The 14261-nt window shown below is 42.1% G+C and overlaps 1 protein-coding gene across 1 annotated transcript in view; it reads left to right on the top strand.

Annotated features, from left to right (window-relative positions):
- The window catches only part of GPC4 (glypican 4), a 108304-nt gene that overhangs the window by 75100 nt on the left and 18943 nt on the right, over positions 1-14261 (top strand). The window contains exon 3 of the mRNA XM_029241097.1: positions 10649-11040. Within this exon, the coding sequence (XP_029096930.1) occupies positions 10649-11040 (392 nt within the window). The remainder of the gene's footprint in view (positions 1-10648; positions 11041-14261) is intronic.

Below are 14261 nucleotides of genomic sequence, written 5' to 3'. Positions count from 1 at the left end.
TGCGGCTGCTTCCCACTAGCTATCTACCTTACGTTTGGTAGTGTATATATGTCCATGCCTCTCTCGCTTTGTCACAGCTTACCCTTCCCCCTCCCCATATCCTCAAGTCCATTTTTAAGGTTGGCAATTATGACCTGCCAATACTCCACAAGACCTAAAGACGATGTTGAGTGAAATTGTGTAGGGGCTATGGTGACTCTTAGAAATTCAAGAGTAGAGTGCTTTGGTCAAAGAATTGTCTAAGCTTTTATAAAAGTCAAACCCTGGGTTATTGATGTGAATGGAAGGGAGGAAGTTTGGCAGAGTAACAAGATGGCGACTGGAGAACCAAAATGGGGCAGCAAGGTGGCATAAGGAAGGCTGGGGATAAGTACCGAGGAAATAGCAAAGGACACGTGGGAACATAGGAGGTCAAAGTACTTCAGAGGAGCATCTTTTGCCATCTCCAAGCTTACAGTATAACTTTTTTTTTTTTTTTTTTTTTTTTTGCGGTACGCGGGCCTCTCACCACTGTGGCCTCTCCCGTTGTGGAGCACAGGCTCCGGATGCGCAGGCTCAGCGGCTATGGCTCACGGGCCCAGCCACTCCGCAGCATATGGGATCTTCCCGGACCGGGGCACGAACCCGTGTCCCCTGCATCAGCAGGCAGACTCTCAACCACTGCGCCACCAGGGAGGCCCTACAACGTTGAAGTGGTGATCCTGAGCTCAGGCAACTTCATCTGTCATCAAAACTTCAGTCATGTTTATGAGATACCACTTCTTTCTAAGGCAGGAACACGGTTTTTTTTTTTTTTTTTTTTTAAAATAAACTTTCAAATAAAAATAAGGTTTCGAGGCTTTTAGGGAATTAGCCTTCTTTTACCAGAAAGCATCCAATTATCATTCTGCCTCCATGAGCTCTGGTCAGTCTGAGCGCTAGCGTGGGCATTTTGGAGTCAGTTCACTTATCTCTAAGGTCCTTTTTTGTTCTACACATGTAATTTTCTATTGTTTGTACCTCTAAAGAGACTATACAGTGTATAAACCAGTTTTTAAGTTGTAAACTCTGCACGTGTGTGTGTTTTCAGACCTGGCTGAAGTACAGAAGAGCTTCCTTAGGCAGCACCTCCCCCCCTCCCAGTTCTCAGATTTCCCATATTTTAAACCTGCGCCTCTGAGTTTAAGGACTCACCTCTTTATTTTCTCACACGTTAATCTTCTTCATCTAATCTTTGACTTAGAATATTCAATACCAGAAATCGAGTATCCTGGGCTAGAGACATAGAGTTAGAAAACTTTAATGACAGAGCTAGCTGCACCCCCTGTTGGCCAGTTTTGGGAATTTTTCTTCTTTTTGAAGTAGAACTGCTAATTAACATAGCTGAATCGGTTGTCTCATGAATATGCTAATCAGATACTCCGTTCAGGGGGCTTTGAAAGAATTGCTTGGCAAAAGGAATAGAAATAATAGAAGTGCGGCATAATCCGTGTTTGGGGACCGCAACATAAAAACCCGCCCCCAAATGTCGCATTTTGTTAGAGACTAATTGTTTTTCAAAGAATCAGAGCGAAATCAAACAACCCAAATAGATTAAGATTAGAGCTGCCATGTTAAATATATTTCAGAATTACATAATAAAAATGATGTTAACAACTACAAAGATTATTGCTTGCAAACTCCCCGAATCAAATTATTTGCTAGGTGTTTTTGCATAGTGTAAAAGAAATTTTAAGAAAATAGTGACGTTGTCTGATGCTAGCCCATTGGGAATACTACTTTCATTTGCCATTGTAGGAGCAAATGTAGCAACTTTGCCCAGGAGGCAGAGCCCTCCTGGTTGTCAGCCTGTTTCTGCTGTGAACCCACTGTGACCTGGGGCAATTAACTGGTCTCAGTTTTCCCATCCATAAAATCAAGGGGTTGAGCTGGATGCTCTCTAAAGACCCTTTCAATTGTACAAATTCTGTGAATCTTCTCAACATGTGACTAGACCAGCTGCTTCAGTGAAAGGTCTTACAAGATGTTAATTAGGCGTCTGCATGGTCCCCTCTATTTTCCTCCTATCATTTCTTAACCCTCCGCTACTTTCACTGGGTCTTTGAAAACCCTCCCATGAGCCTGAAGCTTGTTAACTCGAATAATAGTAGAAATGTTCTGAATTAGCTTAAAACGCAGATAAAAGAAATAATTGTCCCATCTATCTGAAGAGTGCTTCATGTCCTGCCTTTGTGAAATGATAGAAAACAAGGGGGCTGGAGAGCTTAGGGGAAAGGGTGGCCACTCTTCATATTGAGCCAAATTTCTGTTTTAATCAGTGACTAAAAGTTTTCCATGGTTCATCCTGGCCATTACCTCATTAGGCCAGTAGGCTCAGCAGTGTCGGAGACGCAGCAAGTTGAAGGCATTTGAATTCCCATGCCCATGAAAGACAAATATAGCCAACTAAGCTTCATGGCTTTTGGCTAAGCTGAAGTTTTTGGAATTTTCCTGACCCCTGACTGCAAGTATTTTTCAACGGCACGGTTTTCTTATTGTCCTTTGCACGGCCATACTGACTTCGTACAGACCTCCCGGGTCTTTAGTTTAAGTCTTCGACATCCTCAAGATAAATGTGTCATAGAAATGTGTGACGTACATACAACATACGGTTGTTTTTTAATCCTTACCTCAGATTTCATTCATTAAGACGTCTTTTTAAAATTTGTTGCTTTTTTAAACCTCTGCTACAGTGCGGCAATCAGGATGCGTAGCCACGAAAGTACAGAAGAAGACATGAGGCCTCTGACCTTCCTGCAAACGCAGTGTTCCTTCCAGATCATACTATGGGTGTTTGATTTGGTTGGAAAGCACTGCTACTCTGTGCTTTACAATTCTATTTTCCTTCTTTTTTTTTCTTTCCATGCAAAAGAGACTAAAACACTGGGTAATTTTGCTAATTCTTTGATAATCTCTGTGAAACGCGATGAGAAGGAGCCACTGCCAGTTTACTGGAATCAAATCAAGAGCTCAGATAAAACACATACTTTTCTGTATTGACAAAGGTTTTCTGCCTTTTGAGTTGTTATCTCAGGTGTGGCCAGTTGTGGCTCTAGCATTGGCCGTCTCATTGAAAATGCTTGTGCAGCTTCCAGGGAGCCCTGAGCACACTCTCTTTGGGCCTCTGCTATTAGCTGTGGCTTCTTAAAGAAGGCGTGGTGTCAGCAAGAAGCAGCCGATCTGTTTGGAGGCGAGTAAATAAATACACAGAAGAGCTTCAGCCGAATTGCTTTTATCTATTTTTTGGTTCATTGTACTTTGAGCCTGGGAGTTGAGAGCCTTGTTGATCATCTCTGCTCACCCTTTTTCCATGCGTCTGTCTGTCCCAGCAAAGAAAAGGGCTTATTTGATCTAGCAGTGACTCTGACTGAGAGAATTCCCAAGCCAGTCAGGCCTTTCTTGTTCATTGTCCTGGCCCATCTCTATTGCGCGCAAAGCACGTGGTCTCTCTGTCTCTTTCTCTCCCTCCCCTCCCCCTCCCCCTCCCCCCATTCCCTCAAGAATCTGAAGCTCTTCACAATAGAGAAGACTGGAGCAGGGAATGCTACTTGGGCATACCTTTTCTGGAGGTCAGTTTGGCAGTGTATCAGAGGTTTCAAATAGCTTCATTCATACCCTTTGACTCAGTAACTGTACTTCTAGGTTTTGATCTCAAGGAAAGAAAGATCTGCGTACAGATTTATGTACAAGAATGTTCATCACAGTATTACTTGTAATAATGAAAAATAGGAAATTATTCTAAATGTCCCATAATGATTACATTATGATCTGTTCGTATGGTGTCATAGTATGCAGTTGTTAAAACTGATGTTTCTGAAGGCTTTTTAATCACATCGGAACTGCTAACCATACAGTGTTACATGAGAACAGGGTATAAATACAATGTGACGATACATACCTTCATAGAAAAAGCAGGAAAGAAATTCAATAAACCATTGTTGTTCTCTTAATGGTGGGATTATGCGAATTTTTGTTTTCTTCATACCTTGCCATATTTTTCAAATTGCTGCAATTTGAAAGGAATACTTTATAGGAAAAAAGGTATTTTTAAACGAAAAATGTAAACTGCATTGGTGGTGTTTTGCCATGTTTGGGGTTTTTTTTTTTTCAGTATTACAGTGCTCACTGTAGACAGTTTGGAAGAAGTAGAAAAAAATGCGTCGAAGCCTCCAGCATTTAAGTCGGATGAATAGAATAAAGGGAAATAAGTCATTTTTGAAAGCATGAGATAGATTACTTTTCCTATTGTGTCGCTGCAAAATTGGGGTGAACTAAATTGAGAAACATTGAAAAAAATCACGCCAATTCCCTAACACCCATCCAACACCACTGTACGCACCTCGTCTTTCTTTGGTCAGGTAGACAACGTATATACATACATACAAATCAGAATCATAGCCGATTGTGCTATTTTGCGTCCTGAGTTTTCTCTTGATATTAGATCATGAGCAGATAGACTGTATTATGAGGTTTGTGTATGAGGTCATATAATAGGTCCACGTGGAGGTTAGTATATGGAGCACTTGGAACACTGCTTCAGCCTTGGAGCATTCTTTTCTTCTTCTTCTGTTTTATTGGCTGACAACGCAGCATATGGGATCTTAGTTCCCAGATCAGGGATAGAACCCATGCCCCCTGAGGTGGAAGCGTGGAGTCTGAACCACTGGACCACCAGGAAAGTCCCCTCAGAGCTTTCTTAAACATGCCCTCATGGGCCCTTCTCAGTGAGAAGGAATCCGGCTGTGCTAAAGTGACTTGGCTAGCTGGTGCTGGGAGTACCATTGCTAGAAATGGAATGTGGTCCAGGGGAAGGGACCTTACCGTACTGACTGTGTGTCCCTGGCCAAGTTAGCCCGGAGAGAGAATTAGCATTCAAAATGCATTAACTACTAAAAGTAACCTTGGGAAGAAAGGGCTGCTCCTACAGCGGCAGGGTCCCCCAGCCCCCTTTCATATGCTAACAGCCCCTAATAAGGGCCTCAGCTGGCAATGGCCTTCTCCTCCTAGGAGAAGACCTTTGTTGGGCTACAGCTGTTGATTGTTAGTCAAGTACCCGTGCTTTTAGTACACCGTGTCCTCCCTAGCAGGCACTCCTGAGGAAAGTGCCTGTTAGAAACTTAACACAGACTTGACCAAAAAAGCAAGACAGAGGAGGAGATAGTCTTTGGTTTCAGTCAGTAAAATGCTTGCTTAATTTCCTTTTTTTTCCCCCTTCCATTTGTAGGTGCTTATGTTAGCTGTTCTTCATCAAGTACTTGATCTTGGGTGAAAGAATGGATGGCTATAACTCTGAGTTTTCTTAACAGTGTGAGAAGTATGATTTGTAGCATGTACCAGGAGACTTCTTTCTTAGGGATTTTGTGGATGTGGTAACTTACTGTTTGCACGCCACACCAGGGCTGTGAAATACAGCCTTTACGTTAAAGAGGAAATTAATCCTTATATGTAAAAGGCAGCTTCCTAATGATATAAATACAAGGGGGTAATTTATAGCACCAAGCAAATGGATTGAATAGAAAGGGCTTCCAGTCTCTTCAGATCACAGGTTAATTCTAGAATGCATTCTAGCACATTAATCAATAGCCAATCGATTGTTTATAAAGTAGTAGCTAATGGCATTTAATAGCAGAACTGAGGGTCTTTTGACCTGTTTCAAGAATTTTGAATGTTTATTTGATGCAAGACAAGTGGCGGGGCGATAGAAGTTCCAGAAGTACGTGATGTTCTTCTTTTTGTAAAAGACAGGATATTTACATAGAAAACTTTTATACGGAAAGGTTTTGCCTTTTCTCTCTAGTAGTTTTTCCCATGTTAAATTGGTACTACTGACATTAAGAATAATCAGATGTTAGAGCCGGAAAACACCCCCAATCTCCAAGTCTCCTAGCTCAACCCTTGCATTGAGGTGCTTCTGGTAGGATGCAGATGAAATATACATGGGGAGGGTGGGGCATTGACCTGCCGCTTAATTCTCAGTTTTCCTTTCCCTGATTCTTTGCCTCGATATTTTTGTATAGACGCATGCTGTGCATGATACTCTGTGTTGTAATATCATGTAAAATCTCTTCCCTGGATTTCTTCATCCCTTGTTTTTCACTCAGGAGTTGCTCCACCCTCGTAGATGTCTGGGATGTTTCACAGAATTGGAAGCTAGAGCCATTAAGCATTTCCTTTGGCTGAATTGTTCCCAGTTTTATAAGGCCTTGGGTCTTCTTAACCATTCTCCAGCAGCTTTGGCTTAATTTATATTCCCCCCAGATGGCTAATATTTGACTCTGCCAAGAAAGATAAAAACCAGCCTTGAAAGGTTTTTTTTCTTTTTCAATAATTGTAGATATAAAGAAACTCTGAAGGTGACAGTACCATTATTTCACATATTATGAATAGTGTCCACTGAGCAGCTGTTGTGTGCTAGCCATTATCCATATGAGGTGAGCAGGAATAGCCCCATTTTATGGAAGAAGAAGCAACAGAGGCTCAGAGAGTTTAGATCTTCTGTCCCGTCAAGGTCACACAGCTCATAAATGAGAGGGCCCATGCTTTTCCTACTGTGTCATACTGCTTTAGATCCTAGCACATTAAAGTGTTTATTTCCATTCCTATGTTGTGGTCATTCGTGAGCCCTAGGTGTAGCAGTTGCTTCATCCTTGGAACATAAATCCTTAAGCCCCCAAACTGAAAATTGAAGGAGAAATAAACCCTGCTCACAGACACCATATTTAAAATGCTTATAAACTGTCTCCTCTCTCACTCTGCTTTCAGACTCTCTGAGCAGCAGTTTTCATGGATACAAGCAGTTGCTGCCAGGGAGATCTGAATTCCAGTTAAGTCAGCTTCTGATCCTGCTGGAACTCTGGTTTACACTGGTCCTGGCTGGTTCTCTCTTAGCCACCAAGTGTCTTATAATTGGCTTCAGGCATAATGTTTACAATGGGATGATTGCTCGTTGTCTCAGACCTGCACAATTTTTCTTCAGCAGTTAAGATCTGATTCTGAGTTCTAAATAATGGGGGGGGGAAGTGGAGGTGAGCTTTGCAGCGATGAATGAAGTTGCTGTTGGTGGCTGGGGACCAGGTCCTGAATGTCTAATTTGTGTTCTGTCCCCCATTGTAGAAGGAAATGTGGGAAGAAAGGTGGGGAGGTGGGGAGGTTAAGGAATCTACAAGAACATATGAGAGCGGCTAGTTTGATAGGAGAAATGGATGTAAAAGTTTTTCCCCCCCTTTTTTCTTAGAGCGAATTATTATGCTTTGATTGATATTGTACCTAATTGGTATGGATTTTAGAATTTAAATTATGTCTGCCATCCTTAAAAGATCTCTTTGAGACAAAAAGCATAGGTAGAATAGTCCCATTTACCAGGACCAGTAAGAACACGTCTAAGGAGAAATGAGTTTGGGTCTTTTGGTTCGCTTGACTTTTGTTCTGTTGACTTTGCAGGTGAAATAGATGAATATTAAAAAAAAAAACTTGCTGTATGAAATGAAAGATTAAGGATTTTATAGATAGTTTAAAAGTCTCTGGTGCCTCCATAAAACCATGCGTGGAACGTGGCGGGTATAGTAAAGGTGAATTGGATGGAGAAAATTCATCTTTCTAGAAATTTTCATTACAGTCTCTTTGGGCAGGAAGGTTAAGATGCATGGCAAAGCTGTGTGCTTTGATTTGAGCCCATACCAACCACTTAGTACATAGTTGTCAAATTACATAGCTATTTGGAGAGATCAAATTAGCAGATTTTAACTCCTTATATCAGTTTTGTAGAATTTCTATATATAATCCACTCAGTGGAATTATATCTGCAACTTATACAGCCACACTAAAGAATCTTTTAAAATGTGAAGGAAAGGAAATCAATTTTCTGAATGATTAAATGAATTAGAGTTTAATATGTGTACAGCACCAAACTAAACTCTGAAAATATAAGCTAACATCACACACACACACACACACACACACACACACACACACACACACACACACACACACACACACAACCTTCCTAGCAGAATTTGAGTCCCAGGAAATAAAGTAATGTCCATTGTGGTATTGGACAGAGGGCATGCTGGGTTAGAATCAGTCCTGTTCTTCGTTGGATCATTGCTCTTGTACTTTGAAGTAGCTGTATTATATATAACTACACCGACCCATAGGCTGTTGACCTGAATGAGGATCTCTAAGAATGTTTTATTTTTTCCATAAAATGTTCAGTGTCTTAGCGTTTCTTTGACCTGGAACTCTTTTAAGCCTAAAAAAATAGTGACATTTCATAGTGTTTTTCAGTTAAAACTGAGCTCGACATGCCACTGTGCCCCAACCCTTAAAACCAGCATTCATTAGAAATGCAAGTGAGTATTCAGAATTACTTATTTAATGAGTCATGAAAGCACAAGTCAAATAATTCTCAACATCCTGTTTCTACACTAAATGATGTGTGCCAGTTTTATGAGCAATACAGTAAAAATCCAATCTAAGGAAGGACCTATGGTTGCCTTTGGAATGTGCTCTTTTGGATGGTGAAATATTAGTAGCACTGGATTGACACAAGGCTTCCATACTGATCTCAATAACCAGGCTTTATTTTTCCAGTATGTGAAAGCCAGCACCACTTGGCAAGGACGCTAGTGATTCAAGGACGGTACGGGAAGTGGACCAGATGACATTTAAGGTCTTTTCTCGCCCTAAGATTCCACAACTTTGAAGTCTAGAAAAGTGCTGCCTACATCTCGACTCTTAGTTGAGAGATACTTCCACACAAGAAAATTCATCCCCGAAACCTCTTTAAGAAATGACACCCAAGAATGCAACAAAAAATTTTAAACGCAATTTATTGGAAATATATCTTCCTCTAATTAAAACATTACCCTTACCCTGAATGCTTCACGTTCAGCACAGTTGCCAGGTTGGTGCTGATTGCTAGTGAGAGGCAAAATGGGAGAAGTTTAATTGGCTAGAGTCTTGCTTCTCAAACTTTGGGGTATAGCAGAGTGCCAGATGGCTGGGTCCCACCCTCCAGAGTTTCTGATCCAGTAGGTTTAAGGTGGGGTCCAAGAACTTGTGTCCCAGTGGTGATGGTGTGTGCCCATGGAAGCACAGTCGAGAACCACTTGGGGTTTAGAGAGAATCAGAGGCCTTCCCGGCTACCTGATTTGAGTAACTCTTTTCATTATCATTCCCCTTGCTCCTTATGTACTTTCTGGCCTCCTTCCAGGGAGAGAACTTTGGTAAAAATGCCAGGCTGTGCAGTTGTAATGGGGATTTCCCTTTCTCTCGCTGAAGAAAACCCAGGAAATAAAAGGCAAACAGTAGAGAATGGTTTTGTAGCGCTATTGCATTTTGAGAAGATCACTTAATGTTCTTCTGGCTTTGAAGGAGTTGTCTTATTTTCCTTTCTGTTCCATGTTCACTTGGAGGCAGCTTCTTTCTTGATGTGGTCCTTATATTTTGCTTTGGTATTTATTACATTTCCTGCTTATAAACTTGATACCATGAGGTGTTTATTTTTATACCAGACATAGAGTCTTTAAGAATGATCAATGTTGCAGGTAGACTGTTAGCTCCTCTCTTCAGGGAACTCCCTGAGAAAAGCTTCAGGAGAAATTAATTTGACATTTGTATTTAAGAGATTAAAGTCTTTAACATTTAGGCTGTGTGGGTATGCGGTGCCCAAAAAGTAAATCTGAAAAAAACCCAAAAAACACAGGTATTCTTTTTTTTTCCCAGTTATTTTTCCATGTTATCTTAATCTCATGGTTTTACTGTATGAATCCTTTAGCAACCCGAGGTCACCTTGGATATCCCAGTTTATACTAATGACACAGGGAACACCTGAGGAGTTCTTTTCCTGCTTATGTGTGGTGTTTCATTCTGTTTCTTGGCCTCAAGCATTTCCCAGGCAGTTTTCTTATATGTCATGTAGATATAAGGAGGAGAAAAGGAAAAAATAATCATGTCTAACTAAACAGCATGTCTTGAAAACACCTGTCCTGGTATCATGTTACAATGAGGAGGCATTATCCACTTTGGTTTAGATTCTTTTTTTTTTTTTGCGGTACGCGGGCCTCTCACTGTTGCGGCCTCTCCCGCTGCGGAGCACAGGCTCCAGACGCGCAGGCTCAGCGGCCATGGCTCACGGACCCAGCCGCTGCGCGGCATGTGGGATCTTCCCGGACCGGGGCATGAACCCGTGTCCCCTGCATCGGCAGGCGGACTCTCAACCACTGCGCCACCAGGGAAGCCCTGGTTTAGATTCTTATAGTAAAAAGTTCTGGGAAACCTCATGTTTTAGACTTTATGTATCCATTTTTATCCAGTTCTTTATTTACCTTGTGACTAAATAAGAAAAAGGAGGGAGGGAGGGAGTCCTGAGAAGTTGTCCGTTTAAAGTTTCATTTTTTTCCCTCTTAGACATAGACACACGTGACTTTGTGACGTAGGTTTCCTTTCATTGACAAACGATCGGAGATGCCAAATCCCCCCAAAGAAATCCACCTTATATACAAGCATGATTTCCAATTTAATTTCAGGATTTTTTTTTCCAGTTTTCAGATTTACCTGAAAAGCAAGCACTCTGTTATTGAATTACTGAGAACTCTTTCTTTTTTCCTTTCTTTTTTGGTTTTGTTTTTAGAATTCTTCAAAGAACTACTTGAAAATGCGGAGAAATCCCTGAATGACATGTTTGTGAAGACATATGGTCACTTGTACATGCAAAATTCCGAGCTATTTAAAGATCTCTTCGAAGAGTTGAAGCGCTACTATGTGGCGGGAAATGTGAACCTGGAAGAAATGCTGAATGACTTCTGGGCCCGCCTCCTGGAGCGGATGTTCCGCCTAGTGAACTCCCAGTACCACTTCACAGATGACTATCTGGAGTGCGTGAGCAAGTACACGGAGCAGCTGAAGCCCTTTGGAGATGTCCCTCGGAAACTGAAGCTCCAGGTCACTCGTGCATTTGTAGCAGCCCGCACTTTTGCTCAGGGCTTAGCAGTTGCAAGAGATGTAGTGAGCAAAGTCTCGGTGGTAAGCGCTGTTTGCATTCTGTGTTATTGTTTTCTTTTGTTTCACATTAAAAGAAAGTTTGGGAGATGTGGAAAAATAAGTCAGTAGAATTCCATCGTCTCAATAGCAATCGTCTTTTTCTTCTGTTCTTTTCTCATCTTTCTCTCCCCTCTTCTCTCCTACACTTCCTCCTGATACATGTGCATCATGTGGCTATAAACAATACAGCGATGAACATCTTCACGTATCAACATCATTCTTTCCTGTGGTTTCTTTGGTAACTATTCTTAGAAGCAGGATACGTGTTCACTTTGGAACCTTAATTTTAAAAATGGATTTAGGGACTAACCTGGCCATCCAGTGGTTAAGACTCCATGCTTCCACTGCAGGGGGTAAGGGTTTGATTCCTGGTCCTGGAAGTAAGATCCCACATGCTGTGAAGCCAAAAAAAACAAAAAATCTTTCAAAAAATGGATTTAATACCTCCATATTCTTTTCAGCTCTTATTCTGCTTCTCCTTCAGAGAAAGAAACATATACAGATAGACTCCACATTTGGTTGTTTTGAGTGACTGTGTTTGAGCCTGCTAGTTACAGTCTAGAAAAGAATTTCACATCCATTACTATATGTTTCCTTGTTATAAAGTATACTCAGAGCCCTTTAGAAGACAGACCTTTCTATGACAATTAATGTGGACCACCTGCTCTTGACTTAATGGCTTCGTTTATAGAATTACCAGAAAAGAGAATGGAATTGTACTAGCAGGGAAAAGCAAATGAAATGAGCCACATTTTCCTCATTTGTAAATTAGAGGAATTGGACCAGACCAGTATTTTTCAGACTGTTCTTTGGAGCCAGCTAAGGAGGTACCTCAGGGGCCTCCTTGAGGAGAGATAAGGGAGACACAGGGTTCTTCTAGTGGACGAGACTCTGCATCTGTGCCTTTATCTCCTGGCTGCACCAGGGAAGCTTTGCTTTCCTCAGTTGTATGTAGTAGGGTTTTGAACATGATTTCAAGGGGGAAAAGATTCTATGGCCCCTTCACTCCCCCCACCCCCCCCAAAAAAAGATGAAATTTGAAAACCTTTTGAAGGCCTTTCCACCTCTACCCTCTGTGACTCAACGCCAGTGAAGAAATAGAACATTCTGGAGCAAAGTTATCTTTGCAGGACTGATCTTAGTGCTGTTACCTTTAGGCCCTCAAAGGAAAAGCCAAATTTTAACCCATTTGGTTGTTTTGAGGACTGGAGGACTGGTCAAAATACAAACTAGACAGTGATACTAACAGTAAAATATAAATCCAGTGGCTTCTTAGAGAGTTCATTCAGATTTAGGGTAGCCATATAATTTATTGTCCAAACCAGGAGGTGCTTAAAAACAATTATACCCAGATAACATGGGCAGACCAGGATACATGGTCCCCCTAGCGAGGAATCTTACATTTACCAGAGTGAAGATAAAGAATTGTGTATTTTAAAAATTAGGTGCTTATTGGCTGTCTCATGTTAGCACTGGGAGATGTTAGTATTAGTTTGTTGGTTGCATTCCATTATTACAATTGTGTGTGTGTGTTCCCATTTCCCAGCCATAAGCCATCAGGAAACAATTCATTACAGTACGTTTTTGTTCACTCCTTTTCCTCCTGATATTTTCGTCATAAATTGCAAAAAAATAAAACAAAAAAAAATTGTTGGGGCATATGAGGGGTGGGTGGGAGCAAGTAGGGAGATAATGGGTATAATTAAAGGAATAGTCTGAATCCTGAACTGCTGCCCCCACCTCTGCAACCATTATTAATCTTGGAGATGCTCGTGTCAGAGTCCCTAAACAATGCACAGTTAATCCAGATCAAAGTTAATTACATTGTAGTTCCCCTAACACATCTGCCCTCCTTCAGCAATTCCTTGCATTTATCCTAAGCTGAATAGGCAGAAAGGTACTGCTGTGGTTTTCTTTTTCTTTTTTTGGTGGCGGGGGCGGGGGAGCTGCATTGGGTCTTCGCTGCTGAACGAGGGCTTTCTCTAGTTGTGGCGAGCGGGGTCTACTCTTCGTTGCAGTGCACGGCCTTCTCATTGCGGTGGCTTCTTTGTTGCGGAGCACATGCTCTAGGTGCACAGGCTTCAGTAGTTGCGGCGCACTGGTTCAGCAGTTGTGGCTCGCAGGCTGTAGAGTGCAGGCTCAGTAGTTGTGGTGCACGGGCTTCGTTGCTCCGTGGCATGTGGGATCTTCCCGGACCAGGGATCGAACCCACGTCCCCTGCATTGGCAGGCGGATTCTTAACCGCTGCGCCACCAGGGGAGGGATTCTTAACCGCTGCGCTGCCAGGGGAGTCCATGCGTGCCGTGTGGTTTTGAACATCTATGTGCGTGTGCATGTGTGTGCCAAAGAGAAAAGCAAGGACTAGAACACCCTTTGCAAGTGTCTGAAAGTGGTTTCTTTACATTAACCATCCCCCCTCTGAGTTGATTCCTGGGAAAAAGGACCAGGCTGACACAAGCCTGCCACGGTGTTAGCCTCCCTTAGCCCCGTTGGGCCCCCTTTAGAGAACTGAGATTCCAGAACCCCTAACTTGAGGGGGGAGGTGGTGGTCGAACCAAGGAAGCAGGTTAAAAGATTGAGGGCTAGAAGTCTAGTCCACGTTATGCCACCTCTCAGGGTAAATAAACACTCGAGGCTTCCGAGTATCGCATTCTTCTTGACATGGTTCCCAGAATTAACTGAGAACCAATAAGATTGGTTCACCACCAGTAAGATTGGTGGGAAATCAATAAGATTGACTGTTCACCCTTACTTACCTGTGCAATAAAGAGTATATGACCCATAAGGAAATAATCACAATTTCCAATGTTGCTTTTGGTATGAATTTTTTTTTTTTTTTTTTTTTTTTTTTGCGGTACGTGGGCCTCTCACTGTTGTGGCCTCTCCCGTTGCGGAGCACAGGCTCCGGACACGCAGGCTCAGTGGCCATGGCTCACGGGCCCAGCCGCTCCTTGGCATGTGGGATCTTCCCGGACCGGGGCAGGAACCCGTGTCCCCTGCATCGGCAGGCGGACTCTCAACCACTGCGTCACCAGGGTAGCCCTGGTATGAATTTTTTTAAAGCAAGAAAGAAATTTCTGTGTACCTTAGTTTTTTCAAGTTGTTTGAGAAAGTTAATTTCCAAATATGACCCTAAATTTTTGGAGAATTGATCCCTATTCTATATCCATTGTATTCTCATGTCTGCCTAAGAGTTGTTTGCA

This window comes from Monodon monoceros, unplaced genomic scaffold, assembly GCF_005190385.1.
Source record: "Monodon monoceros isolate NGI ecotype Baffin Bay Population unplaced genomic scaffold, NGI_Narwhal_1 Super_Scaffold_22, whole genome shotgun sequence".
Classification (NCBI taxonomy): domain Eukaryota; kingdom Metazoa; phylum Chordata; class Mammalia; order Artiodactyla; family Monodontidae; genus Monodon; species Monodon monoceros.
This window is presented reverse-complemented; position numbering and strand designations above follow the sequence as displayed.